Source organism: Trichinella spiralis, assembly GCF_000181795.1.
Source record: "Trichinella spiralis strain ISS 195 chromosome Unknown Scfld4, whole genome shotgun sequence".
In the NCBI taxonomy this organism is placed as follows: Eukaryota; Metazoa; Nematoda; class Enoplea; order Trichinellida; family Trichinellidae; genus Trichinella; species Trichinella spiralis.
In genome coordinates, this window is record NW_003526943.1 from 1,713,781 (window position 1) to 1,740,707 (window position 26,927).

Genomic DNA, 26,927 nt, shown 5'->3' on the forward strand with positions numbered 1-26,927 from the left:
TCTTTATATCTAAATGATAAATATTTAATTAAATAAGGAATTCCAAAATTAAAAATATCTTTTTCAAAAAACTTTTTCTTTAATAAATGATTTTAAACTTGCAATTTTGAGAAGCTGAATATAAATACTTCAATGAGTATTTATAAATAACTACAAACATGAATAAGATTTAATTTATTAAAATATGAAGTCATTATTATGAAAATATCACAAAAAATTCAATAAAGTATATTTAACAAATTGAAATGCTAATACTAAACATCAAAAAATTATATGTTGATAAAAGTCACTGTATGACAAACGTTAAATGGTAAAGATGAATGAAATTATCTAATTTAATTAAGCTACTAACAATCTAACAAGCTGTACTAAATTTCATTGTGAAAAATTATTAGCTGAGACATTATTGGTTGTTCAGTTGAGAATGTTCATTTGCGTCGGTGAATTGAATATTAATAATTAGAACAGTTCAGTAATGTTTTCTTTGAAAAGATTCTGTCATAATTCATTGGCAATTTGTATCTGTAAACATTTTTTTAAAATAAACATCACTGAACTATTTATAACATTAAAAGTAATTCATTTCATAAAAAATGATTCAACATGTGGAAAACCTAGAAGAAACCGAAAAAAACAAAATAGTTTTCAAAAAACAAATGGAAAGTGATAAATATTTTTAAAAAAGATATTAATTTTTTGTTATTTTATTTTAGCATTTACGCAATTAACTGAATGAATTTTACATGGAATTGAAATGAATCTTATCAGGTGATGAGTTGGATTAGAACATTAATTTTCTGTTAGTAAACTGACAAATAATTTAAATTTTAAATTTTAAAATTTTAAAAATATTTTTCACTTTCACAAATTAGAACAAAGTATGAATTAGTTCGCAAGTTGAAATTGCGCATTGAAAAATGTGAATAAACAAACAATAAACACATAGAGTGTAGTAAACTAGCAATTTTAAAAGTTTCCACCAATTTTTCCTTGTCTTATTAGTTGAATAAATATTTTATTTCACAAAAAATCAAATTGAAATTTAAATTTTAACTCAAGTTGAAACAAAAGATTATTTTTATAAAAATAAAACTTGACAATCAGAATGACGATCATGTAAAGGAAAAAAAATTCCCTTTTCCATTATTCGTGAAGTAAATAATCCGTGTAAGAATATTACAATTCAATTTTGAATGATAAGTTTGACTGTGCGGGTCAGTGTTTCTGTTTTAGATTAGATAGGAAAAGATTTTTCAATTTTTGCATTTTAAAATTTGTACAATGCGACAAAGAGAGACTGACAGAATTGAGCGTGGATGAAAATTTAATTTTATTTAAAATTCAATCAAATGATGTGGACAATGGTGAATTTTTTGACGAACAAATTTGCAATTATAAAATGTGCCATTGGTAAATTAAGTTCATTGGAGAAGATGTAATTTTTTTCAAAAAGTAAAAAAAAAATTTGAATAAAAGAAAGTGAAATTTGTTTGCAGAAGTATTGACATGCGGTCTGTTCACGCTAACGATGGTGCACGTCTGGGGGATTTCGAGCTTAATGGATTCTCCATTTGTCCAGGCCAGCTTTGAAAACTACAACTCCAGCTCGGCGTTCGGTTTTGTAATTTGATTTTGCAATATTCCGCAACCGGAAAATGCCGAAAGTGCAATCAGGAACAGAATGGAATATTTTGCCGGGCGTGACCAATTTCTACTTTACTCGTTGGCCAAAATAAGATGCGTGTTGTTGGGCGAAAATTGACCAAACTCTGAAAGCTGAAGCTTTTTAGCAGAGCGCTTTGTCCAGAGTTGCGATCTGCAATTCAACGAGATTTTGAAGAACTATCTCAACTGCTGTCTATATACAACAGCTAAAGTTGATACTTTGCATTTTGCAATGCCGAAAAAAATAATTTCAATCGAAAAATTATTATTAAAAAATACAAATTGAACAACAACATCGATTGGCTGTTCACTTCGATTGTGTGTGATTAATGCAAGTCATTAATGATGATAGCAAGTGTGATTTGATGATTATTTGATTTTTTTTACTGTTGTTGCTTCTCGATATAAAGATAATTTTTTCTTCCCATTTTGTCATATTTATTTCAAGATTGAAAAAATTTCAAGATAACATCACCCATATCAAGCACACGCGGTCGAAAGAAATAAAAAACCACTCAATTGAACAATTAATATGTTGCCCATAAATTGTGATATTGATTTTTGATCGGTGAAATTCAATTTTATTGTTCAATTGAATATTTGAAAATAATCTAAATTATCAAGCGAAATCTGCACCAGCAAATAAATGTCACTTGACGGACGTCTGCAAACAACGCTGAACAATGAATACTACGCTTCCAAATACCGTGTTCAAAATATGCAAACGAGTTTGTTGCGAACAATTACAGTAATGCGAATTTTGTTTTTTTTTCTTTGAACTTGCAATTCTTTAAAAATTGTTTTCCACAAATCTCAAGTGAACAATTGTAATTACATATTTTTTTGAAAAAACATTATAATTAAATAAATTTGATGAACACAAGTGACAGATGATGTTGGAAAATTGAAAAGTAAAAGCAGATGCTTTTGCTTTTCAATCACTGCAATCCATCAAATTTATAGGCACACGCTTTTGCCAACGCGTTATCGAAAAGAATGTTGAAGCGTTGATGAGAGAAAAGAGATGAAAAAATGTATTCAATTAAATGATTTTCATTGTTATTAAACTTGTAATAACTGCGTGTTTTGTTTGAAACAATGACGGCAAAATTGTCAAGTGGAAAGAAAGCGTTATTTATCATTTGCTGTGAATGTTTTTTTCTTTGACAAATTGCTGACTTTTATTACGGTCAAATGATAATTTTTGAGAAATAACTTTTCGTGTAAAGTTCGATACATTTTGATTTCGAAGATGACAGTTTTGGAAAAATAATTCGTACCATTGATGTCAGCAGTGGAATTGAATTTGAAAAGAGAGTAAATATCTGGGGCCCAGTAATCTCACTTGATTTGTAATATTGGAGAAAAATTTAAATTTATAATTTCAAAAGTGAAATACAGTAAATTTTCCGATTGTGTAAAGTGAAAAAGATCGAAACCACTTGGCCAGCTGCAAATGACACACGTTAGTAAAACTTTTTTGGACAAGTTGTTTGCCTAATGTTTGACAAGCAGAAGTGGAATAATTTGCTTTCACTTTTTTGTTTTGAACTTGAACATTAATTATAAAATTATTAAAGGGAAAATAATTTTATAAGAAATCCAACACCTTTATATGTATATATATATACATACGTGTATTTTTGAATAAATGAAAAAAAGTAGAACAAAAGAGAGATTGAATCAAAAGCTATATGCTTAAGAGCAGCAACAGCTTTTTTCAACAGCTGTCGGTGATGACAAGCTGAAAGAGATGAAAAAAATAATAAGAAGATAAATGATGAAATAAAATATCTTCAAAAATTTCAATATTAATTTCCAAACAAGTACAAATAAATAAAAGAAAACAATAAACAGTAAAAAAATTTAAAATTAACAAAGTCAATGTGAAAACTGAAGCGACAAGAAAAAAGAGAGAGAGAGAGAGACATTGTCGCGAAAGTGATAAAGCAAAACTGGCCAAGGTCGACTGTAATAAATGAATGGATGAATGGATTGGTTAATTTGTCACCGGTCAGGAAAAACAGATATCATTGGAAGAGAAGGCAAAAATTTAAATCCCGACTAAAAAGTTAACAAACAAACAAACAAACAAACAGGCAGAAAAAATTATAATATAATAAGTGATATGTGTGTGTGTGTATGTATTTTCTTTCTTTCGATTATCAATTTCAACCAACAATGAATAAACAATGATGATGATGATAATCAAATAAATTTGTTTGCTGTTTATACGGAATTTTCAGGTAGTGAAGGAATCGTAATCACCTTGGATGTTGGACTGAAGGCACCTTGTCGTCTGGGGTGGTGGGGGTTCCAGGCGTCGTTGGGGCGTGTATTGTTCCTGGCGATGGTGTCGGCGTCACCGTCGCACCGGTGGTAACGCATGGTGGCGGCTTTTTGCTTCTTCTTCATCCTGATCAACAAGTAAACAACGGAACCAACCATACCGAGCACGGTCATCAGCATGAACAATATTCTCATCTGGCTGATGTATTCGGTCAAATTGTGCATGTCGTTGGCCATTTGGAACATCTGAGGCAATTTTCTCAACATCTCGTCGAAGCTGATCGCGTTCGGTGCCAAGTCGGGCATATTTTTGAATGGATGTTGAAGAGCTGGCTGCTAACTTGGACGCTGACCAGTGGTGAACGAAAAGCAGTGCGGAAACGATCCAACCACGCTGACCGCTCAACGAGAACAACAAGAATAACAACCGACGGCTAGGTCAACCGACATTGGCTGAATGACCTCTCGACGAGAAGCCTTATTTCTTTCTGCTATCTTCTTCTCTCTTGTTGCCTGCTCGCTTCAACAAGCCAGTCGAGTCGAAACTTAAAATTAACAAGCAATAAGCAAACAAACAAATAAACAAACAAACGAGATATCATAATAATAATAATAATAATCGACGCTTGGATTCTCAGCAACAGAAATTATTATTATTATTATTAATAAACAAATATAAGTTTTAACGTTGGTATCTGTCAATGAATTAGCATTGTTGTTGTTGGAAAGTAAAAAGAAAAGAACATTCTGAATCAGAAGATGCACGATGCTGGTCGGTTGAAGCAGAACAAGAAGACAAAACTGGGAAACGACCGAAAGATTCCAACGTTGTTAATAGCGATGCTCTCAACTGGCGTTGACCTGAACCTGAATCTGCAATGGAAACTGGATTCGGCTGTTGCAGCGTTCAAGAAGCTGCCGTCATGATCATTTCAAACGGGCTTGGCCATCAAGCACACACAACATTTGCTTACTATACCAATCGAATAATGAAAAAGCTTATTCTTCTTCTTCTTCTTCTTCATGCACACATCCACCCACACACAAACAACATAACCGCCAATGCATAACTACATTCATTCACTTCATCATATTTGATTTAAATCAAACTATATGTAAATTTATCATCTTAAATTAAAAGCAAATTTTCATTCAAAAAAAACAAACATTTTAACCAATCAACGAGCTCGATAAAAGCTTTTTCAAAAAAGGGAAGGGAGGTGGGGAGAGAAATTTCTTTGACAACTTGTCATCGTCTGTTGTTCGATCATCTCCCGACCAACCAACCAACCAACCAACCAACTAACCAACACTGCGCTCCTTTACTCTTCCAAACGCTCACGAATTGATTATTTTTTTTCCACCAATTAAACAACAAATATTTGTTGTTGTATTTTATTCATTTTTTTACCTAATTATTCTTAATCTTATTGTAACTTTTTCATCTTTTCATTCTTTCACATTATTCATAATTTATTTTTATTTTTTTAAAAATATTCGCATTAATAATTTTAAAAAAAGATTTTTTTTAAAATCACATGTCAGAAAACTATTTAAAGAATTAATCTTCTATTTTCTATTCAACATTTCAAAACTTTTTCATACCTGCACGTCATTATTTGTCAACTTCAACAATTATTACGAATTGTACCGTTGTTTTCAATCTGGTGCAAATCGTTTTTTGATCGAAATATCAAAGTCGATGAATATCAATTTCGAAGTAACAAAATAAACAACCAAACCTTCCTGATGGAACGTTGAATTTTGTCCAACAATTTATTGAAAAATGAGCAAATATTCTTTATCACATTTGCTGCACATACATCTTTTATAATAAGTAATGAAATGAATAATATTTCCTGTTTTTTTTCATTGCTTTTTATCTTTCTTTTTTCTTACTTTTTCGACCGTTAACCACAACGACCTCGACACAACGACCATCAAATAAACAATTGGAAACGATGAACAATTCTTGTTTGGAAAAGGAATTTGTGAAACTTATCAAAGTGTGACGCTGAATAATTGCAATCAATCACCCACCATCTTCTATCTATTTGGGACTCTGCCGCATGTGAAAGTTGAAACAGAAAAAAAAACTATCAATCTTATCATTCATTTAAACTATTCGAAAGTTCCGTCTTGATTTTGTCAACTTTATTCTGAGCAAAATAAACGAAAAACATTTCTATTCAAAAATTAACATAACATGAAAGCAGTTGAAAATGACGAATTTCTTTGTTCACCACATTTATAAGAAAATATTGTATTTTTTACAGAAAAATTTTTGTCAGTTTTATACAAAATTTAATAATTAAGGAAAAAAAACTCATACTTTTATTGTCAATTACTGACAGTGAAAACATCCTCTGATCTAATTGACGTTAACGTTATTTCATCAAATAATAATTCAATTCATTATTAATTTACAATTTCAAACATTTATATTATTATTATTATTATTCTTACGTATTCTTAAACCCTTTTCAAACATCATACAATCACCAGTTTCACTCGTTCACCAGCAAACACTTTCCGCATTGATCATTGAACACGTATATATTCCAATGAGATTGTTTTACAAATAATGCTTACATTGTATTTGTTTAATTACTCAGCTGTTGTTTATTTATCTCTTACATCGTGCATGTTTATTTCCATATCGTGATTCACTTGATACCAATTCTAATTTTTCACAACAGTCCAGGAAATAAAATAAAAATACTTGAACATTACAAAATTTTACTGTTAATTTTAAACTGTTTATCTTTATTCATTTAACACATCGACTTTCATTTGATTACATAGAGATGATCAAGAATTAATTAGTATATAATACAGTATATTAAAAAATAAATTTTTGACAGCTAGTATGAAAATTATGATGATGCTATAATTACGTCATTTGAGGCAAATCGACGATAATCATTAACGAGTTTTTACATACAGTAGTTATCACTTCCAATTACAGGTCAGATTTGTGTATTAAATATTAATTAATTTCAATTAATTTCCAATTTTATATTAGCAAAAATGACCAATGCTATGAAAATAGTCGGTAAGAAAATCAGCTGACGAAAATAATATACATTTTCAAAAGTGTATTGTTGCAGGCTCATCAGTTATTGTTGTTTTAATAGCTGGCTATATAGCACAAAAATATCTTCCCCCACCAAAGCCAGCAATTGTTGGAATCGATCTTGGCACAACTTTTTCTTGCGTTTCTGTATTTTACTCGGGTAAAGGAACTGTAGAAGTTATACCAGATGAAAAAGGAAGAAAGACAATTCCAAGTGTTGTGGCCATACCGTAAGTGTATTTTGCTCCAATGCTTACTGTGCATTTGAGTTTTATCAACCTCTGCACATTATTTAAATCTAGTTATTAATTAGCAGAATGCATATACAGAAAACGTTTATGGTAAATAATGGGCAGATAAGATTGTATACACTGAAAGATCATTTACTGCATCACATGTATTACTTTGCTCCAGTAAATAATGTTTAATAAGTAATATGACGTATCATATCAAGAAAATATATTTTCTTGAATAGCAGTTCTGTTTATATTAAAATTGTTTATGATTAAGATTTACATTTAATACTTTCCTCTGTATCAAATGACGTCAAAAACAGTTTGTTGAAATAGTTACAAAATGATGAAGAAGCGACGAGCAAGGTTACTCTGGCACATTTTGGTACAGTAATTAATACAATCAAGAATTAATTAATCATTTGTTATATATTTAAGTGAATTATTTGTAAAAATTGCACTTATTTGTACAGTTACAAAAAAGTTTGTTTTTGTTCAGGTCAAAAAATACCTACTTTGTTGGCTACAATGCGCTCGAATTATCCAATTATGATTCAAGCAGAGTTTTCTACGATGCGAAGCGCTTCATTGGTCAGCAATTCACTGAAGCCAAATTCAATGTGGAGAAGCAACGATATCCGTTTAATGTAGTGAATAATTTTTTTTTCATTTTTTTTCAATGTTTTATTAAAAAAATAAATAATAATAACAGCGATTATTGTCAGATGCGCCTTAATGGTACTGTAGCTGTATTTGAAGCCGGCCATGGTGCAGTCGCTGAACTGTACAAAGCGGAAGAGATAAGTTCGTTTGTTTTAAGTTATTTGAAAAAAATGGCCGAAAATTATCTGAAAGTGAATCGTGTACAAAGAGCAGTGATGTCGGTCCCAGCGGAATTTGATGAATTACAACGGAACGCGACAATCGAAGCAGCTCGACTGGCAGGTATTGAAGTGCTGAGGCTGATCAGCGAGCCAACAGCCGCCGCCCTTGCTTACGGTTTGCACAAGAAAGAAAACACCAGACATGTTGTTATTTTTGATTTGGGCGGTGGAACTTTGGACGTGTCCGTTCTCATTGTTCTCGGTGGCATGTTCATCACTCGAGCGATCGCCGGTTATATACATATATATATATATATATATATGCATACTCAATTGGGTTATTTAATTTAAAATTTTTTTTCTCTTTTACTTCTGGTTCAGGTCACAATCATCTCGGCGGTCAGGATTTCAATCACAGACTACTGCAGCATCTGATGCAAGTAGTCGAAGAGCAGCATGGTTTGCTGTTAACCGACGAAGACGATTTGCACAGTTTGAGATTGGCCGTTGAACAGGCGAAATTACAACTCACAAATGCAACCGAAACGCTTATTGAGATTCAGCTTAAATCACTTGCTGTAGGCAAAGAAAACCATCACCCCAACAGGCAGCAGCAGCAGCCCGTCACGTTCAGTTACCGGCTGACCAGAGATCTTTTCGAAAAGCTCAACCAGCAACTGTTCTTGAAGGTGCTGAAACCGATCGAAGCGGCTCTGGCCGATGCTAATATGAAAGCTGATGACGTTGACGAGGTGGTGATGGTCGGAGGCTCGACGAGAATACCAAAAATCCGTCAAATTGTTTCCAGTTATTTCAACAAAAGTCTCAACTGTGAAATCGACCCAGAACTGGCAGTGGCGATTGGCGTTGGGGTGCAAGCTGGTGTGATGGCACAGGCGTGGCCGGTCCAAGTGTCCGCCACCGAGATACCGTTCAAGTCGAAAAAAATTCACATTTACGACGATGAATTCGACTTGAAACAATAAAACAACAATTGATTCTCTTGTTTTAATTTTAATTTGTTGGTTCTCTGTCTGTCCTTCAGTGGTCAGAAAGCGCTGCCTGCATGCATCATTATTACTTCTTCTGCACGCTCCGTCAGCCAATCGTTATTTTAACAATAAACAAATGGAACAAGTGCATGATTAGCTCGTCGGAGTGGGTGGGTATGGGATCGCCAAAAAAAACAAACAAACAATTAATTAATTAATTAAAATTTTAAAAGGGAAAAGAAAAAAGAACGGGAGACAACAGCAAGAGCCAGGAATGTTCTATATATATATATATATATAGACGAAGCGATACCACTGGATGAGCGCAAAAGCATAAATTATTAATAAAAATAATTTAAAATAAAAAAAAAGAAATTATGAAAAATAACGCGCTTGTAAAAACTGTCGATAGTGACGCAAAAACCGGCAGCTTGATGAACAAAATATATACTGTTTTCAATAATCATCCAGATCGAAATCTGCAATTCCGTCTTCGATGTCGTGCATTGCAAAATCAACTCGATACCGCAAAATACCTGAACAGAATGGAATAAAATAAAATCTCATTGAACACAAAAAAACACTAAAATTAAAAATATCCTCATACCTCCAATACCACCAAACCCTTTCACAAACTGGGCACCTTCTTGAGATTTATCGGTCACAATTTCAAGAGCAGCTCCGAATGATTTATAATTGTTGGCTAACCATTCCAGCATCGACACTGAATCTACAAGCTCCAACTCTGCGCCGGTCTCTTTATCCGTAAAATGTTGCTTTTCCGTTTCCGCTGATGCACTGCAAAATATTACTTTTTCCTCTAACAAAATATACAACAACAAATCAAAAATACTGCCTACAACAGCACAACAACGCGTTACCAGCAGTTTGGGTGTTGCGTAGTGTATAACGGATAATATCTAAATTTTCCCAACATATCAACGTTTCAACGGCTCCCATTTCAAGCCCTCTTAACGTATCATCTATACCGTAGACGTATTTGCCAGTGTCTTGGGAAATTTCATCAAAATATTTCGAAATAAGCTTCTTCTCTTGAATAAATTTCACGTAATGCAAAGCATCGGCGCTCAGTTCAATTGCTTGGTTGAATCCATTTTCCCCACCATAGGATACATCGACAATTTTTAATATTTTCGCTTGCAAACGCTGAAATTAACAGTATTGCAAAACATTACAAAGCTGAAATTATACAAAACATCATCAATAGTAAGCAAATTGAGAAAAAGTATAATTTTTTCATCGATAATTCAATTAACGAGGTGTTCTGAGAAAAATTTCACCAATGAACAGCACAATGTCTAACCTGATCAAGCATATCTGACTGGCCGAGTTCGGATTTGAAATCAGCACTTCCGGCCAACACTAGGCCACTGATGTTAACCTTATCATTTGTTATGAACATCTGTACAGCAGTTTCGGCAACTTTACGAACGTAGTTATGCCTTTTTTCCAAACGTAACCGAGCGAACCTCAAAGCAGACTGACCACCACGGCCTTAAAAAAAGTTACCTATTCAAAATAGAACTTTCAACAACGCATTCTACTACAATCACAATAATCTGTTAGTAAAAGAAATAATAATTTTAATTTAAAAAAAATAAAGTAAAATCATTCATTTATCAGCCATGTTGAATGCTTCACTAAAATACAGTATTCCGTGTTAAAAACAACGTCATTCGGGTCAATATGAATTGAGAACAAACTGAAAAATGTTTGAAATTTTAACTTACCATGCTTTTTTGGCAAGTCGACAGTAAATTTCAGCAAAACTTCCCTTGAACTTCCCTGCAATGTACCAAATAAGGCACCATTACCATCCATGACGATGAATCCAAATTTGTTGTCATCTGCTAACAACGCTTGCAGAGCTTCCGTGTGAAATTTATTGTCACACTGATACAGTGAGGTATTGATTGGTTTGAATGGTTCAAAATCAATATTCACTTTTTTCTCTTTTCCTTCATCGGTGACAATCGTTCCACAGTATATGACTAATCCGTTTGGAGGCACTGTTACGAAAACGGAAAAATCAACATCAAATCATTTACATTGAATGCGTTACCTTTGTTATACAGTTTTAACCTAGCTTGGACGGAAGTAAGAGCGCCAAGGACAGACAGTCGATTAACGCGAGATTTTATATTGCTCGCAGTACCATATTCATCGGCTAACATTTTACTAGCCCGTAGAATTTGATCTTTTGGGGGAATAATTAGAGAAATCATTGACGTACCATTACTAAAATAATAAAAACACTGCAAAATTTAGATAAACATCCATTACAGTTTTATGATTCATCATTTTATCTTGCGGAAGTATAGTTGCACTGATGCTATAAACCGTTTGCCATTACACAATCAATAATTTCTATGAAACGTTTTGTGTACAATTTAACAAAAAAATAAGAGTAACTATTCATATAATATTTTAAAAAAGAACTAAAAATGAAAAACAAATAAATAAGTGTACACACTTCAGTGAAACTACAAAAGCTTCATGATATAAAATAAAATTTATCAACAAACTGAATAAGTACAAAATGAATATACAATAATAATTTAACAAGAAAATTACCTTCAAATAAAAAACAATACAGCTATCAGTAAAATAATAAATCAAAGAATAATTTACAGTAAACACTTAATATATTCAGATAATATTTAGTTACTGGACAGCTAAAAAATATAAAAAAGGCATTTACCTTCAAAACATGGAAAAATAAATAAATAAATAAATAACAGATAGCATTTGTATTACTGTTAATAAAAAAATTTATTACCCTCGAGCAGCTTCTAGACTTTTGATTAGCCTTTTAACCTTCCAAATTTCAACATTTCTATCCGCTGAGCTATCATCCAGTCCATTACCACCAGACGAAGCCATATTACAAAGTCCTAAAATACTTCAATAAGAAAAACAAAAATCACAAGTTGAATTGATAAAGTAAAATTAAAGAAACTGAAAACTGACAACCACAAAACTGACAAAACTAAAGAGCGACAACAACGCGACAACTATCAAAACGCAAAATACAGTACATTTAAGAAAATCATGTAACTTATTTACTGTATATTTTGATTTGTCATACATTGCGCCCACACAAATGCATTGAAGTTATTACAGTTACAGTTGTTATATGTGCCGAAGTCATTTGTATAAAAATGAAAATTTATTTGATATTATGATAAACTGACATTCATTAAATATTGCAGTAGTAGCAAAAAGTAAAAATTAAAGGTGAATAAAAATAATATAAAATATACGTATTGTAAAGCTGTTTACATATTGTCACATAAACAAAATACATTTTATTGAATTCAGTTATTTAGTATTTTATTAAAATGACAAAAATAAATAATTTTTTTTTCGCTTTCCATATCCAAACTAAACATATCTGTTCCATGTGAAGTGATACTTTTGTAAAATAATATTTTAATACTGGTTAAAGCACAATAAACAATTACAGTATTTTTTATAGATTCGATCTTTAATTGCACCTTTTACATCAATCTTGTTATGCGTGAAAACATAGTTCACATAAACACGGAAACGAAATACACAATGTAAATTAAGTAAAACAAACGTAGCAATTGTATTTTATTATTTACCACGCAGTTTAGTTAGCTTTTGAAACTATTTTAATCTTTTATTATTTTTATTTTTAATGAAACATTTCAGAATATTTCTATATGTTGCTAAGAGGCAGCGTTGAAAATGACGGCAGCAAAAAAGGAAGATAATTTATAGTTTCAAATTTATTCCAGGAAAAAGGAAAATGAAAGACAAGAAGAGATCATAATTGGGTGAGTAGTAATAAATTGGAAAAAATTTTGCAGAGATGCTTTTTCTCTTTTTCACAGAACTGTTAAAATGATCGGCCAAAAAGCATAATTTATAGTCATAGATGTTTTATGAAATAAAACAAATCAGAAAAGATTTCATATTTGAATGAATGCATGTGAATTTTTGATTATTTTTAGTTTTTAAAAAAATTTTAAATATATTAAAAGTGCGCGTGGAATATTTCAAGCTGAAGTGACGTGCTGTTGTCATGTTGATCAGGTGTCGGCAATATATCAATCCAAAATCGTCTGATTTTGCGCACCTGTTGCTGCTGCTTTTACACGTAAGCAGAGATGCATTGGCAAAAACTGCTCGTCAAATTTGTCAGAAGTTTCTCAATTGCTTAGCAAAGAAAATGGAAAATCGTCGACAAAATGCAAATTACAAAGGACAGTTATTGAATAATTACAGTATTTCTTTTTCTTTATATTTTCATTTTGCTTGTAATTTGCTTGATGTAATTTCAGAACAGAATTTTGATGTGAAACAAAAAAGGGGAAATTTGAAATTACGTCTCTAATAATGAATAGTTCATTTTTCCGCCGACATTGTTCACTCCCTTCGCAACTGTGCAAGAAAATTTCACTTTTCCATTTTACTATGTAAAAAAGTAGAATATTAAAAAAATCAAAAATTATATTATTCATTTACAAATTTCATCACTTTAATAGATAATTCGTTTTATAAAAGAGGAAAGTTGGAAAAACTTTTTTGCAAACACTGCTTATACTTGAAAATAAAGAGCAAGTAAGTTATGAAAAAAATTGATTATAAAATGTTCAAAGCAAAATGTTTCACAAATCAAAATTTGCTGCATATCAAAAAAAGCAGCAACATAAAAATGAAGAATCTTTTCATTTTTACAACTCATTTATAACATCAGCTAATTATTCAACAATGATCTATGTGAAAATTTGTAAATCACCTGAAAGATTTTTATTTTCATCAACATTGCCTTTATCAAATAATAAACAGAGCATTGAACCTTATGTCAAACATTAATCTTCAGCTTTCAGTTATTTTTTAAACAAAAAATATGTTACACATGATTTTCATTTTTGTTAGCATGTGTTTTTCAATAGCATAATTTTCAAATTTGAAATATTTTTCCATTTAACTTAAAAAATATTAGTCATAATAATAATAATAATATGCATAAAGAAGATCTTTTTTCTATACCATAAATGACACTCATTATTATCAGCGTTTCAGTTTATAAATAACAACAGCAATAATAATAAAGCTTTTGATTTTAATAATAACACCAAAACAAGTGCATATATGCACCAACAAGCATAAAGCTTACATTAAATGAAACGTGTAGTATTTGAAAGTTTGGATTAATTTAAAAGAAATTAATTACTGATTCAGCATTTTAGCAAATTATGCAAAAATACTCGTATGGCAATGCATAAAATTGATTTTGAAAATGAATTTCAAAATTGCACAAATAAAAATATGAATAACTATTGATAATATGAGTAGATCTATCAGCTAGCTAATGCCATGACGCAACTTTGCGATTTGAAGCTGTTTGTTCAAACGTCATTTCAGAGACATTTTGATTGTAGATGTGGAAAAACAAAACAGAGAAGCACTTTTCAAGCATATCAAACATCAGTTCATTCTTAACAGCATGTAATTAAAGATTAATTTCAAATTTTCCAAAAGCACTTATTTGTGAGTTATTAAATTTTTGCTCAACCTGCCAACTCAAGATCAGTTTAATATTACAGTTGTGCTGAAATAATTTTTGCATTCTTTAACAATATACAACAGACAATATTTGCCATTGCAAATGTTTAAACATTCATTTTGCCATGAATATAACATGGTAAAGTTGTATTTCAATTAATTTAAAAAAATGTTACTATCGACACTATTGCTTTATTATTGAAAAATTATTTCCTCTTGCTTGTTTTATATTAATGAACGTTTATTCTTTCGGTTTTGATCAATTTTTTTTGTTCACGCATGTTCATTTCACCTTTCTTTTATAACATATAATAAATTTGTTTCAAAATGGAAATGAATGCTTACGAAAAATCATGATTAATTGCTTCTAACTTAATTGCTTATTTCCTTAATTTCAATTAAGGAATGAATTTATTCATAAAAAACTATCTATATTGTTGTTATCATGTTTACAATGATGAAATAACCGATAATTGCATAGAAGTTGTTATTTGAGAAAAATTTCAATGCAAATCATTCAAAATAATATAAATTTCATGCAACAGTAGCCTGCAATTTATGACATATTAAGTGAAAACTTTAAAATATTAATTAGCAAAGATAAATCAAAATTTCACTTTAAACGGAAATAATATTACATGCTTCATTTCATGGATTTCAGTTTTTCTTGTAAAGATGAAACTGCTTCAATATTGTTTGCTAATGAGACCAAAAGTCAATAAATTTGAATTGTAACAAAATAGATAATTTTTATTTGTTCCCTCCATTTAATTGCTTGTTATTGTTGAAAATATTATTTTGAAAATTTCAAAAAATTGTTTTGGCTTGTTTGTTCAACTTTCTTTGTATGTTAAGAATATTTTTGAAAAATTACGTTTCATATTCAATCAGAAATGCAGCAGTTGTAAAATATTAATGTTAACATCTTTATGAAGTGAAGAAATTTGAATTGATTTGATCTTATTTATTCATTTATTATTTATTTTTTGTTTGGAATTTTTTGGTTTTCTCGCAATGAAAGGCGTTTCATCATTTTTTATTTAGCGTCAAACGCCACCGGTCAAAGTGATACAGATTGACAAGCAGATCAGATGGAAAGGAAATGCAAGATTTATCAAATGGTTCAGCAAAGTTGTTCATAAACAGCAGAGAAGATAAAAAAGAGCCTCAGCTAAATTGCATGCAGCAAAAAATGAAATATACCAAGAAAGAAAATAGAAGATGGGAGACGGGGGAGAGAGGGAGAGAGAGAGGGAGAGGAAAGGGAGAGGGTGAGGGAAAAGGAACGCGAAATTTTACTTTGAAATTAATGAACGTTCCTCACGGTGTTCAGGTTGTTGATTGATTTGCACCAAAGTCGAGGCTCAGTGTATGTATGAATCGATGAACTCATATCGTTAATTAATGTTATCGGTAATCTGGATGGTTTGCGACTTTGCTGCCTGACCGCCACTACACGTTGCACAGTTGGTCCGTAATAAGCAGGTAGTTGTCGAAGATTGAATTTTATTATTTTTTTCACTCCACAGTCTGTATGTATGTACTTTTTCCCTTTTCTACCTCTGTGCACCTCTGTGGTAACCGAAATCAATTGTCCGCTGTTGTTGTTGACGGTGTTGGATGCAATTTTGCACATGTCTTCTTTCCTGTGAGCTGCAAGCGAAGCTGTTGCTTTCGAGATTTCAAAGCTCGTCGTCAGTGCGGCCAGTTGCGGCTTCTTTAGCCGCTACGGCTAAAAGAACAATCGTCATATTGCTTCATCAAAACGCCCAGACAGATCGCATCCCGAAACAACGAAAGCTACTTTAAAAGTATCCAATTTCACTTTTCCACTATGCTCTTTGCAAAGTGATTCATTCATTCGTTCATCCATCCATTCATTTGAGCAATATGAAAAAACAGCATGCAACAACACTTGCAAGCGGTGTGGCGGAGAGAAACACTGCCGTTGAATTGTGCCCCGGTGCTGTCACAGGCTTGCTTGTCCCATCCAATTTATTCTCAATTTGATCATAGCTTGATTTGTTGATTTCGTACAAAGCATGCTTCGAGCAATCCACGCGACTTTACTGCTTGTGGTTTTTGTCAACGGTCTAGAGAACCGCACACGTTCAACCAAACAACGTCGCATTTGGCACGAAGATCGTTGGGCTCATAAAAGTAAAATTTTTTTTACTTGTTTAATTTCCAAATTATTGCCCAATTTCCAGAATCAGTCATATTTTCAATTTTAAAAATAATTTCATCTGCTTAAATTTTATCCAAAACACACAATGCATAGTTTTATTAATTAGAATAATTGATCACATTCATAATCTCTTTACTGGTGATTGGCAAGCAGTTAAGCATTCAAAGTATTATTGTCTTTGTAGAATATCATCCTTATAGATTTTTTGCTTACACAAGGTGGAAACTTTCAAATTATATAATCTTAAATACAATGATTTACGTGTGAAATGAGTACTTTTAGATATTTCAACACTGTAAAGTTGATCTGATAATTACATTATTGTGAAATGTAGAGTACAGATACATGCAACGTGAACAATATTATACACATTTATTTAAAGTCGTTTCTTTGCTTTGAAGTGTCGTATGATTAGTTTCCATGCAATTTTATATCGATTTTATCAGTTTGAATAAACAGAGAAATGACAAAATTCTTAGACACATTTACATTAAATATAACAGCTGCTTGTATAAATTTCACACTTACCATTCTCTTTTATGACATATTAAGTGAAAGCTTTAAAACATTAATTAGCAAAGATAAATCAAAATTAAATTTTAATCAAAATTTCACTTAAACTGAAATAATGTTACATAATTAAAAGAACATGTGTTAATAATTTATTTAAAAAATCTTCAAACAAAACATTGTTTACATTGTTTGGGACCTTAAAAATGATGCTTTTTTAAAAAATATTCTGCAATTTTATTATCATATGCACGCCTGTTGACTACTTGACATTATATTTTTAATGTGCACGATGTTAAATTTTAGTTTGAATTAAAAAATGTTTTACTTTTTTTCTGAAATTGCTGTTTCGAAACTTCCCAACAAAAGCACTTTTATATAGAATATAAAAATACAATTTTCTGTTTTTTCACATAGAATTCCATATAGAATAAACTTAGAAGTGTTCTTTTCTATAATATAATGGCAATCAAAATATAAATATATAAATAAATAAATAAATAAATATATTTTTTAAATACATTATCCTCTTTCTTGCATTACTATTCATTGATTTTAAGGTACTAATTCAAAGAATCTCTATTTCATCATGAAATATAAGCGCCTCAAACAATGGTTATTAAAGTCTCCCGTAAAAAATAATCGTTCACGTCCGCTGTGGTAATAATGTGAAATGAAAGTGGAAGCATCTGGAGAGAAGCTCATAATTTATTTTCGTAAAATTCACAACGTGTGACGTTTTGCAATAACTTGCGCAGGATGAAATTTTATAGTTGTGTTATCCATTAGCTTTTGCGCATTTATAACAAAAATAAGAAATGTCAGCAAAATTAAGCGCAGTTTATTCAAAAAATATACACATTTCAAGGGTGAGTTTTTCTTTCTAAAGGAATAGCACGTAAATTTGCCTGTGGCAATTAGTATAGAGAAGCACGTTTTTTTTATTGCCATTGGAAAGTTTTATTATTAAACGTTTTGAACATCCAGTTTATGAGCAAATTTTATTATTATTAAATTGCACAAATAATGACCATTCTGAAACACTTTGAAAAAATTTTAAACAAATGACCAAGTTAATAATAATAATATACTGGATTTTTGATGTTTTTATCAATTGAAACCTTAAAATATCATCTGAAAGTCAATTTCTTATGAAAATTTAATTTTCAAAAACTTTTTTCTGCTAAAATAATAATATTTAATAAGTACTGTTTGAAGAATTAAATCATTTTTCCGGCTAATTTATTAGAGATGTTAGTGCATTCTGTGCATGAGAATTGTTGACGCAGTTGCGTCGTTAGAAAATCAAAAGCTATTGATTGAGAAAATAATTTCATCCCTCAGCATTGTTCATTTCCCCGAAGTCTCTCCTGCTAAGCGCAGAAGATAGAAGCAGACCATTTTGACATTTATGTAGTTAGATTTGCTTTGAAATGATAATTTTATAAAAATAGATGTGATTGGTTCAATATACATCTGCCGAACAATGGTTAGATGATATTGTGCATTTCACTCATTGTAAAGAACAAAATCAGAGATTATTTTTTAGGGAAAATGATTATCACTGTAAAGATGATGAAATTTCAATTAAATCACCTCGTTTGTTTAATTTATGAATTAAGCTTCGCTTAAAAATATATCTCTTCGCAGTATTATCCCATGTCTGCATATTCATGCTATTGGAAATAAATTAATTTCATTTTAGGAAAATTTTATTGTGACAGTGCCTATTTGAAATTAGACTTTGTTTGCGATTTGGACCACCAACTTAGTCACACTGAGGCAGAAATATTGAATCGCAGCTTAGTGAAAAAGTTCACACATTGTTTTGCTCAAAATGTCACCGACAGTTCAAAATACGCTATGGGCATTTTGCTGACCAATCAGCTTGTTCTGGATGATGTGTCCCGTTGCAACCGGTCAGGTAGTGCTAAACAAAAAAATCGCAGTTTGCATTCGCATACCGGTGATATGAATAAAATTGCCATGGATACTTTGAATAGGATGGCGAATTTTCTACGTCAGAGGTGGACTCATGATAAAAAATCTAATTGTTCAACGGATATTTTAGTCTTATTGGCAAAAAAATTCATCCTCTGCTATGAAGGTGAATTGATCATTGTTGAAGGCACCAGCTTGCAACCGTTGGCAGCGGTCACGTTCAGCCAACGTCTTCGTGCGATCATTTCTGAACAAACCGCTTTAGAAATTATCAAGCGTCATTTAAATCGACAATCCACAAGCAATAAATCATACAGTACTGGTATGACTGTTCTACTCAAAGTTTTGCAAGGCTTGGATGAGCTTGTTACTGAAAAGTCAGTTGAACATGGTATTAATTTGAATAGCAACAACAACAACTACAGCAGCAGCAACAACAACAATAACAATAGCATCATTAAAACAAGTGAACTTGAATCAACCGTCCAAGCAGCAATACCTATGTGGGCAATAATATTGTTTTTTGTCTCAATCATATTGACATGCTTGTGTGCTATAGTAGGCCATTGGATCAATTCGGATGGTCAACCTTGGTGCAATTTGTTTCAGAGTCACAGCTCATACAGAAACGTTTCACTGTCTGCCCACGCAGCTGGCAATCAAGACTGGAGAGCAGGATTCGGCGGTGGCTTAATACATGCTGGGGGTAATGCTGATCGAGTGTCGCCGTTCTTCATGCGTCGACCCGCTTCCTCTGCTAGCATGAACCACAACACACCGGCGGTGCAGTTCAGTTCAAATAGGTGCAACCGAGGCCAGCCAGCCAATCAGCACAGATCGAAGAAAAATCTAATCGGTGGTCTGGCCCTGAGCCGTTGGCATGTTAGACAAGAGCGAATGGCAGCATCAAATACCCCAATTCGCACTGTTTGACGAATGGCATTTTTCAAAATTTATACCTTAAAATATTTGAATTTGCAGACATTTTCGTAGTGGCTTTTGAAAGTCGGAAAAATCCATTCTTGCATCTGCTTTATCTGATCATTATTTGTCACCTGGAGACAATCGATGCAGATGCAATTCTAGTATTCTCATTCTCATTCCAACTGTCTCCCATACATACATTGACATGTTTTATTTTTTGATCTCTCTTTAGAATACTGGAGTATCATGCAGTTCATTAAAATGAACAAACTTTCAGGGAAAATTCTTTTTTTATTATTTCAAAGCACTTACAAGAATGGGCAGAAATAAAATTTATTATTTTAAACACAATCATTTCTTTTCTAACTGTCATTCGCTTAGCCAGTCGTTATAATATTATTGCAATAATCTAACCAGATCTTTCTTTTATCGTTTTTAACTGTGCTCATTTAAACTTTCCTTATTTTTACTGTTTTATTGCTTTTTTATTGTAAATTTCTGTTGTACTAACTATAAACTTTTCAACACTACCGCTACAGTAATCGAATGGCGTAACTTCGCTATGAACTAGCATCTCAGAGAACGCTCAGCTGGACAAGACTTTCAGGCGGACAAGCAAGCCAACATTGAAACTAATTAAAACTTGTATTCTGTTAAAAGCTTTTTCTTTACTGAAAGATTGAAAATAATGCAGTTTTTAACAGCAGCTGAACAGTTTTTATAATGTTGCACTGAATTCACATTCAATTCATTCTATGACAAAATTTTTATGGCTTACATTATGTTTTTATATAGTATAACAAACGATATTTTTGCTGTTTTCCTGCAGCGCTGTAATACGAACTTAATTAATGTTGTTGCTCCAATATTTACATTTTTATTATGACCTAGAAATCCGGAATAACACACAAACAGCTCGACAGAGAAATGCAATGCAAAGACAATATCGGATACAAAAATTTAACAGGTCAGTTTCTATACCAGCATACAGTATCATGGTCATAGGAAAGAAATGAAAGCTGTTAGAAAAAAAGAAAAAAAAGAGAACACAATTAATTTATCTGTATGTTTGTATGCAGTTTTTTATAGTAAAACCATTTTTCATCATAAAGTACAACTGATAAATAACACTTGATTATAATTTTTGTAATATTACAGTAATTGTATCGTGTGGCAATGGCAGATCAAAATTTGTCTGTCCTTCCTTCAATGTTATTTCTGTTTTAAGTTTTTCATATACTTATGAAAATTGGTTATTGTTCTTGTAAAGAATTATTTTGATGTTTAATATTATAAAAAAATTTAATAATTTAAGTGCTACAGCTGTTTTTAAATAGTCTAGCATATTACAAATTTTATTTTGGATAGTGAAATTTATATTTATATGTTTTGTGAGGTCATTCATTGAGTTACATTTTAACTTATTTAGAGAATAACGTTATTTTCTTCATTTTTTATGTAGTTAATTTATATAATATCGGGAGACAGGTATGTTCTTGATACATTCAGCATGCATGTTCTTTAATGCAAGTTATTTTAAAATTTTTTTCAGGTTAAGCATATGTCACTACGAGTTTTGGTAAGCGTGAAACGGGTAATCGACTATGCTGTTAAAGTAAGTTCTTTTTTAGCTTTACATTTGTTACCTCAAATAGGTTATAGATTCGAGTGAAGAATGATAAATCCGGAGTGGTTACAGAAGGCGTTAAGCATTCTATTAATCCATTTGATGAAATAGCTCTTGAAGAAGCCATGCGTATGAAAGAGCAAAAGCATGCTGCAGAAGTCATAGCTGTTTCTTGTGGCCCTCCATCTTCACAAGTAAACTTGTATGAATATTTTACTTGCTTCATGAATTCAGTGTTTTTTTTAATATTAATTTTCACCTTTTAGAAAAGGTAATTTAATTTAGTGTAACTCTTTTCATATTTTGTCAGAAATTTATATTGCATATAGTTATTATGATTATTATTATCATTATTTCAATTGAAATTCTTATTCAGTTGCTTAATAAAAATTCACATGTTCACTTTGACAGTTTCTTGGCATATTTGTGTTAGCCACGTGAATAGGTTTACAGTATGATTAAAGAAATTTGTGCGTAGAAGTTAGTTGTGTTGTGTTGTGCAGTTTGAATTTCTATTTTATTAGGATATTCTTCGTCATGCCCTTGCCCTAGGTGTTGACAAAGCCATTCACGTAGAGGTGGATGCCAAACAGTACGAACATGTTGAACCGTTGCACGTGGCCAAAATTTTGCAGTAAATTTTGAATTACCATTGGAAATAATTTTAATGATAACCAATGTGATAATTAGGTGCATCGTGAAAGAGGAAGATATAAATTTGGTGATGCTAGGGAAGCAGGTAGATTATTGTTTATTTATGTTTCGGCGCTAAATCGTGAAATTTTTAGGCTATAGATGATGATTGCAATCAGACTGGTCAGATGTTATCGGCTCTGTTAAACTGGTCTCAAGTATGTTGTATTATTTTTATTTTATATTTTTGCATTATAGCTTTTTATTAGGCAATTTTCGCTTCAAAAGTTGAAGTAAATGCTCCAGATTATGTGACGGTTACCCGTGAAATAGATGGTGGCTTAGAGACAGTTCGGTGCAAACTTCCAAGTGTAATTACGGCCGATTTACGTTTAAATACTCCTCGATACGCTACTTTACCGAACATAATGGTAATGGAGTAAATCACGTTTAAATTTAAAAAAATTATTGTGTTTTATTTTGGAGAAAGCGAAAAAGAAACCGTTGGTGAAGAAGAATGTTGCTGATCTAGGCATAACTATCAAACCACATAAGCAAATTATTGAAGTGTCTGAACCTCCTCCACGTAAAGTTGGTCAGCTTGTTGGCAGTGTCCAAGAATTGGTAGATAAGTTGCGAAGCGATGGTCTCATAAATTGATTTTACTTACATGTTAATATTTTCTGAAGTTAAGACCTTTTTACAAATTAATAATAGAGATTTTTTTCTGATTTCGTTTTCACTATGACAGTAGTTGATATATTTGCTCTTTTTATATTTTCTATCATTGAAAAATGTTGTATATTCCACTTCTGTTCTATGCATTGGGATGAAGTTGGTTTGAGGAATTGTAATTTTTTGCTTATCAGTCTTCTTTTCAGTTATACGATGATCGGGACATCAGAATGAACTGACCCAGTGTTAGTGTTTTTGATGGTGAAATGCTGAATTAAACTTATTCGAATTTGGAATTTGAATGTTTTTTTCTACTAGCAGTGGTTATCTGCTTTGCTATTTTCATATTTTACCCAACATTGAATATATGTGCTTTATTTTATTGTATTATATAATTTCAGCCTTTAGTGATGAAGACGTTTGGTATTGCATTTTGCTTCTTTATTTCATTTATTTTGCCGGTGTGGATGGAAGAAAATAAATTGAAAGAAGCCAGAATTGTCGCTTCTAAACAAATCTTGAGCAACTATGCAGTGGAGAAAAAGGAACTGATTGTAATTTATCATTTGTACAATATAGGAGGACAAGCAGCCCTGAATGTGGAATTGAGGGATGAAAATTTTTCGCCGAATCATTTTCAATTTCTCAAAGGTATTTTTAAAAAATTTGTCATAAATTATTAATATTGTATTTATACTGTTGAACTTGTTTGAAATGTTTGCAATTTAGGAAGCAATGTGATTCGTTGGAGTCGTATACCAGTTGGAGTTAACGTTACTCACGGTTTTTTTGTAGTTCCTCAAGATTATGGTCGTATGAATTTCACTGCCGCCGAAATTACCTACCACTCTGGGGAAGAGAATACCAAAAGACGTAAAAGCTACACGACAATAAAAGGAGAAGATATTATATATCGATTGAAGTATGCAAATTTAATAAGTTTAAATTGTTGTATAATTTTTATTTTTAGTTGACAGAAATTGAACGTAATTTTAAACGGATAATTTCTTTTTTTATTTTCTTTTTTCAGAGATTACGATCGTCGTTTTGAGCAACATTATGGAGATTGGATTTTGTTCGTGCTGATGATTTTACCATCTTTGCTTGTTCCAGCGATGCTATGGCTGAAAAGCAGGCAGAAATACGGCACGATACCGGCACAAGTTTATAAAAAACGCAAAGAATAAGCAATAAAAAATTGTTTCAGCTTATTGTTTGCATTTTATTTTTTCATATCTGAGCCATATATGATTGTTAATAGATGATTTATTTTTGTTTATCATGTTGCACACACGCGTTCTTTTATTGGTATCAACGTCCGTCCTGTATGGTAAGAAGTACAATATTTTGGATGCTCTTTGATGAAACGAAATGGTAGATTTGTTTTGTACAGCTTTATGTAATAATATTGAAAAATGTGCAGTGAACAGTTAACATTGTTTTCATTTTATTGTTTTACAGGATAAAAGTTTGAGCGTCTGATTTGAAAAAAAAGGTTATAAAAATTGAATGTTCTTTTTTCTGCTGAAAATGCTGTGCTCGAAATGTTGGAACTTTTCAGATTGTTCAAAAGTAAAGAGAAAAGGCAAAAAATTGCCCAATGCAATGAATGTAAATGCTCTGCATGCAAAACTTATGCATGTTGCAAGCAGTTAGTTGTAAATTTTATAAAATCGACTTAACGCCTGCGTTAAATAAAAAATGTACGGCTGTTAATAATTAAACAAAACAAATATAAAAAGTATGATTTCAAAAATGTTGTACAATTTGTATGATAATTTCTGTAGCATTCTTTTTGTTATTTTAATTGAATGATATTTTGCATTACTGAAAATTGCTTTTATAACCAAAAGTGTGGGTGTAATATGTAATTATGTTTATCTGAAAAATAAAGAAATTGAAAATATTTTTTTCAAAAAAATAAGAAAACATTAAACAATGAGCATGCCATTCAATGCACATTTTCATGTGTGCACAGGCGGTGTGCGGGCTTGGTCTGCAACATATACATACATACTTCACATTGAATATTTATTGAAGTGTTTTTTACTTTTATTAAATGAACATTTTTTCAAAACATAACTTACAAAAAATAAAATAAACAATGAAAAATGTTTTCATCTAATAATGCTAAAGTATTTATCAACAGATTTTTTTAAACAGCATAAAAAAAGGTTGTTTCAATCAGAGCGAGTTTTTTCCCAGAGTTCTCTTCTTTGATTAAGATTTTTATTGGCTTAAAGTGGTTTTAGTCTGATTCGGCCTTATGGAAGTCCTTTTTATTGGCTGTTGGGAATCAAGATTTCATTTGCTAATACTTCAAAATTGTACTAATACTGCTACAGTATTTACCGCTTCATTGGTCAATATGTTTCCTTTGACAATTTTCCCAATTTCAGTAGTGTATTTTGAAATTTTTATAGTTTTCATGATACAACAAATATTACGTTAAGTTTAATTCATGAGAATATTCCATTTTGATTATTTTCTTGTCAAATTATCAGAATCAACGACTTAACAGCTCCTTCTGTTACAAGATATGATATTTAAAAACGTTAATAAATAGGTTTGATGTGGTACAGCGCCATTACCGATTTTGGCGGTGAATTAAACCTTTTAGATGACTTTCCATATTCAGACTGATTATTTGAACTTAATCAGATTTAACACAAAAGCTGACTGTAATGGACAGTCATTAATTTTCTGGATGTGTAGCGGCCTTCCGTTCTTTCTTATTATCGCTAGCGGAACCACTCATAACGAGAAAGATCAAACTTTATTATACAACTAATACACAGACAGCACAAAACACACGCACACTCTACTCAGACTTTTTCGTGACTGAACTTCCTCGTCACTTCCGCGTTCGTCTGGCTGTTGTCCGCCCATCCAATCAGGTTTCTCTTGGCCTCCGAGTTCGCCTGTAGGCGTCGCTTCGCTCCGCCATGTTATTTGTGTGCTTCTGGTTCATTGATACCCGTTACAGATGTTACTTCTTGGTCCCATGTTTACAAGTTTCAAACAAAAAGAATTTCCATTCTAAATTCCATGAAAATAAAAATTTTGCAGGGCAGTTTCTGAGCTGCAAGCATAATTCTGTACTTCTAAAAATAAACAAAAATAGTCAACAAATCTACAAATAGCTGTTTTAAATTTGCTTACACTAGATGTAACGGATATAAATAAAATGAATAAAATTATGCAAAGTTATTATTATGCTTGTTTTCAGATGACCATTCATGCGCAACAAGGCTTTTTTTTCAAATATATGTATGGTAGTTTTATTATATATATTAAAAATTTTATTTACCAGACTTTTTGCATAAATAAATCTGAAAAGACTGCTATTGTTAATGTCATTATTGTTAATCTAAACTATTATTTATGGCATCATTGACGTAATTTATATTTGCTTTGTAATAATTAGTGAAACAAATGATGCTACGTAGTAAATAAAATAGAAATGGCAACTAACTCTTCTTGAAAAAGCAAATTCATAAAATAAATGTAAGCACAGTCACCTATATCTTTAATATAAAGATAATTATTTTTTAATTTTTTAACTCTTTTTTAAACAATTATTTCATATTTTACAATCAAGAACAGTTAAAATTTTATTAATATGAAGCTGATATTTTGTATAATTTTAAACATTTCAGCCATGTCATTTCGGCAAAAATAAAAATTTTTAACAAATACATTTATACATATAAAACCAAATATTTAAATTCAGCACTATTAAATATTTATATTTTTATTCCTTTTATATTGTTTCAGTTTTGGGCGACACT

At 31.3% G+C, this 26,927-nt stretch overlaps 6 protein-coding genes across 6 annotated transcripts; 4 read left to right on the forward strand and 2 right to left on the reverse strand.

Moving 5' to 3' along the window:
* The first annotated feature begins 3,647 nt into the window (after window positions 1-3,647).
* Window positions 3,648-4,392, forward strand: Tsp_00390 (conserved hypothetical protein). The gene is made up of 2 exons (XM_003376181.1): window positions 3,648-3,663; window positions 3,953-4,392. The coding sequence occupies exons 1-2, from the start codon at window positions 3,648-3,650 to the stop codon at window positions 4,390-4,392; spliced, it is 456 nt and encodes a 151-aa protein (XP_003376229.1).
* Window positions 4,393-6,984: 2,592 nt separating this feature from the next.
* Tsp_00389 (glucose-regulated protein-like protein) lies at window positions 6,985-9,073 on the forward strand. The gene is made up of 5 exons (XM_003376182.1): window positions 6,985-7,009; window positions 7,065-7,260; window positions 7,763-7,913; window positions 7,989-8,379; window positions 8,469-9,073. Exons 1-5 carry the CDS (start codon window positions 6,985-6,987, stop codon window positions 9,071-9,073), a joined length of 1,368 nt encoding a protein of 455 aa, XP_003376230.1.
* Window positions 9,074-9,535: 462 nt separating this feature from the next.
* On the reverse strand, window positions 9,536-11,983 carry Tsp_00388 (eukaryotic peptide chain release factor subunit 1). Its single transcript, XM_003376183.1, has 9 exons — window positions 11,880-11,983; window positions 11,163-11,338; window positions 10,831-11,109; window positions 10,750-10,802; window positions 10,626-10,659; window positions 10,404-10,594; window positions 9,954-10,246; window positions 9,687-9,877; window positions 9,536-9,615 (listed from the first exon to the last, which is right to left on the reverse strand). Exons 1-9 carry the CDS (start codon window positions 11,981-11,983, stop codon window positions 9,536-9,538), a joined length of 1,401 nt encoding a protein of 466 aa, XP_003376231.1.
* A 3,961-nt stretch (window positions 11,984-15,944) lies between these two features.
* Tsp_00387 (hypothetical protein) lies at window positions 15,945-16,511 on the reverse strand. The gene is made up of 2 exons (XM_003376184.1): window positions 16,443-16,511; window positions 15,945-16,364 (listed from the first exon to the last, which is right to left on the reverse strand). Exons 1-2 carry the CDS (start codon window positions 16,509-16,511, stop codon window positions 15,945-15,947), a joined length of 489 nt encoding a protein of 162 aa, XP_003376232.1.
* A 2,688-nt stretch (window positions 16,512-19,199) lies between these two features.
* Tsp_00386 (conserved hypothetical protein) lies at window positions 19,200-20,210 on the forward strand. The gene is made up of 2 exons (XM_003376185.1): window positions 19,200-19,668; window positions 19,837-20,210. The coding sequence occupies exons 1-2, from the start codon at window positions 19,200-19,202 to the stop codon at window positions 20,208-20,210; spliced, it is 843 nt and encodes a 280-aa protein (XP_003376233.1).
* Window positions 20,211-21,128: 918 nt separating this feature from the next.
* On the forward strand, window positions 21,129-24,618 carry Tsp_00385 (electron transfer flavoprotein, beta subunit). The gene is made up of 14 exons (XM_003376186.1): window positions 21,129-21,168; window positions 21,360-21,428; window positions 21,664-21,689; window positions 21,754-21,816; window positions 21,864-22,022; window positions 22,353-22,462; window positions 22,519-22,567; window positions 22,617-22,679; window positions 22,731-22,892; window positions 22,948-23,085; window positions 23,538-23,787; window positions 23,932-24,058; window positions 24,167-24,299; window positions 24,598-24,618. Exons 1-14 carry the CDS (start codon window positions 21,129-21,131, stop codon window positions 24,616-24,618), a joined length of 1,410 nt encoding a protein of 469 aa, XP_003376234.1.
* The last annotated feature ends 2,309 nt before the right edge of the window (window positions 24,619-26,927 follow it).

Coding starts and splice junctions, on each gene's coding strand:
- Tsp_00385 (XM_003376186.1), top strand. CDS start 21,129: ATGCAATGCAAAGACAATATCGGATACAAAAATTTAACAG. Junction 24,059..24,166: donor GATATTATATATCGATTGAA/GTATGCAAATTT, acceptor TTCTTTTTTCAG/AGATTACGATCGTCGTTTTG. Junction 24,300..24,597: donor ACGGCACGATACCGGCACAA/GTTTATAAAAAA, acceptor ATTGTTTTACAG/GATAAAAGTTTGAGCGTCTG.
- Tsp_00388 (XM_003376183.1), bottom strand. CDS start 11,983: ATGGCTTCGTCTGGTGGTAATGGACTGGATGATAGCTCAGCGGATAGA. Junction 11,110..11,162: donor GTTAAAACTGTATAACAAAG/GTAACGCATTCA, acceptor TTTTCGTAACAG/TGCCTCCAAACGGATTAGTC. Junction 10,660..10,749: donor TGTTTTTAACACGGAATACT/GTATTTTAGTGA, acceptor TTTTACTAACAG/ATTATTGTGATTGTAGTAGA.
- Tsp_00386 (XM_003376185.1), top strand. CDS start 19,200: ATGGGCATTTTGCTGACCAATCAGCTTGTTCTGGATGATGTGTCCCGT. Junction 19,669..19,836: donor TGAAAAGTCAGTTGAACATG/GTATTAATTTGA, acceptor TGTGTGCTATAG/TAGGCCATTGGATCAATTCG.
- Tsp_00389 (XM_003376182.1), top strand. CDS start 6,985: ATGACCAATGCTATGAAAATAGTCG. Junction 7,010..7,064: donor CAATGCTATGAAAATAGTCG/GTAAGAAAATCA, acceptor GTATTGTTGCAG/GCTCATCAGTTATTGTTGTT. Junction 7,261..7,762: donor CCAAGTGTTGTGGCCATACC/GTAAGTGTATTT, acceptor GTTTTTGTTCAG/GTCAAAAAATACCTACTTTG.
- Tsp_00387 (XM_003376184.1), bottom strand. CDS start 16,511: ATGGATGAACGAATGAATGAATCACTTTGCAAAGAGCATAGTGGAAAA. Junction 16,365..16,442: donor TGAAATTGGATACTTTTAAA/GTAGCTTTCGTT, acceptor TTTTAGCCGTAG/CGGCTAAAGAAGCCGCAACT.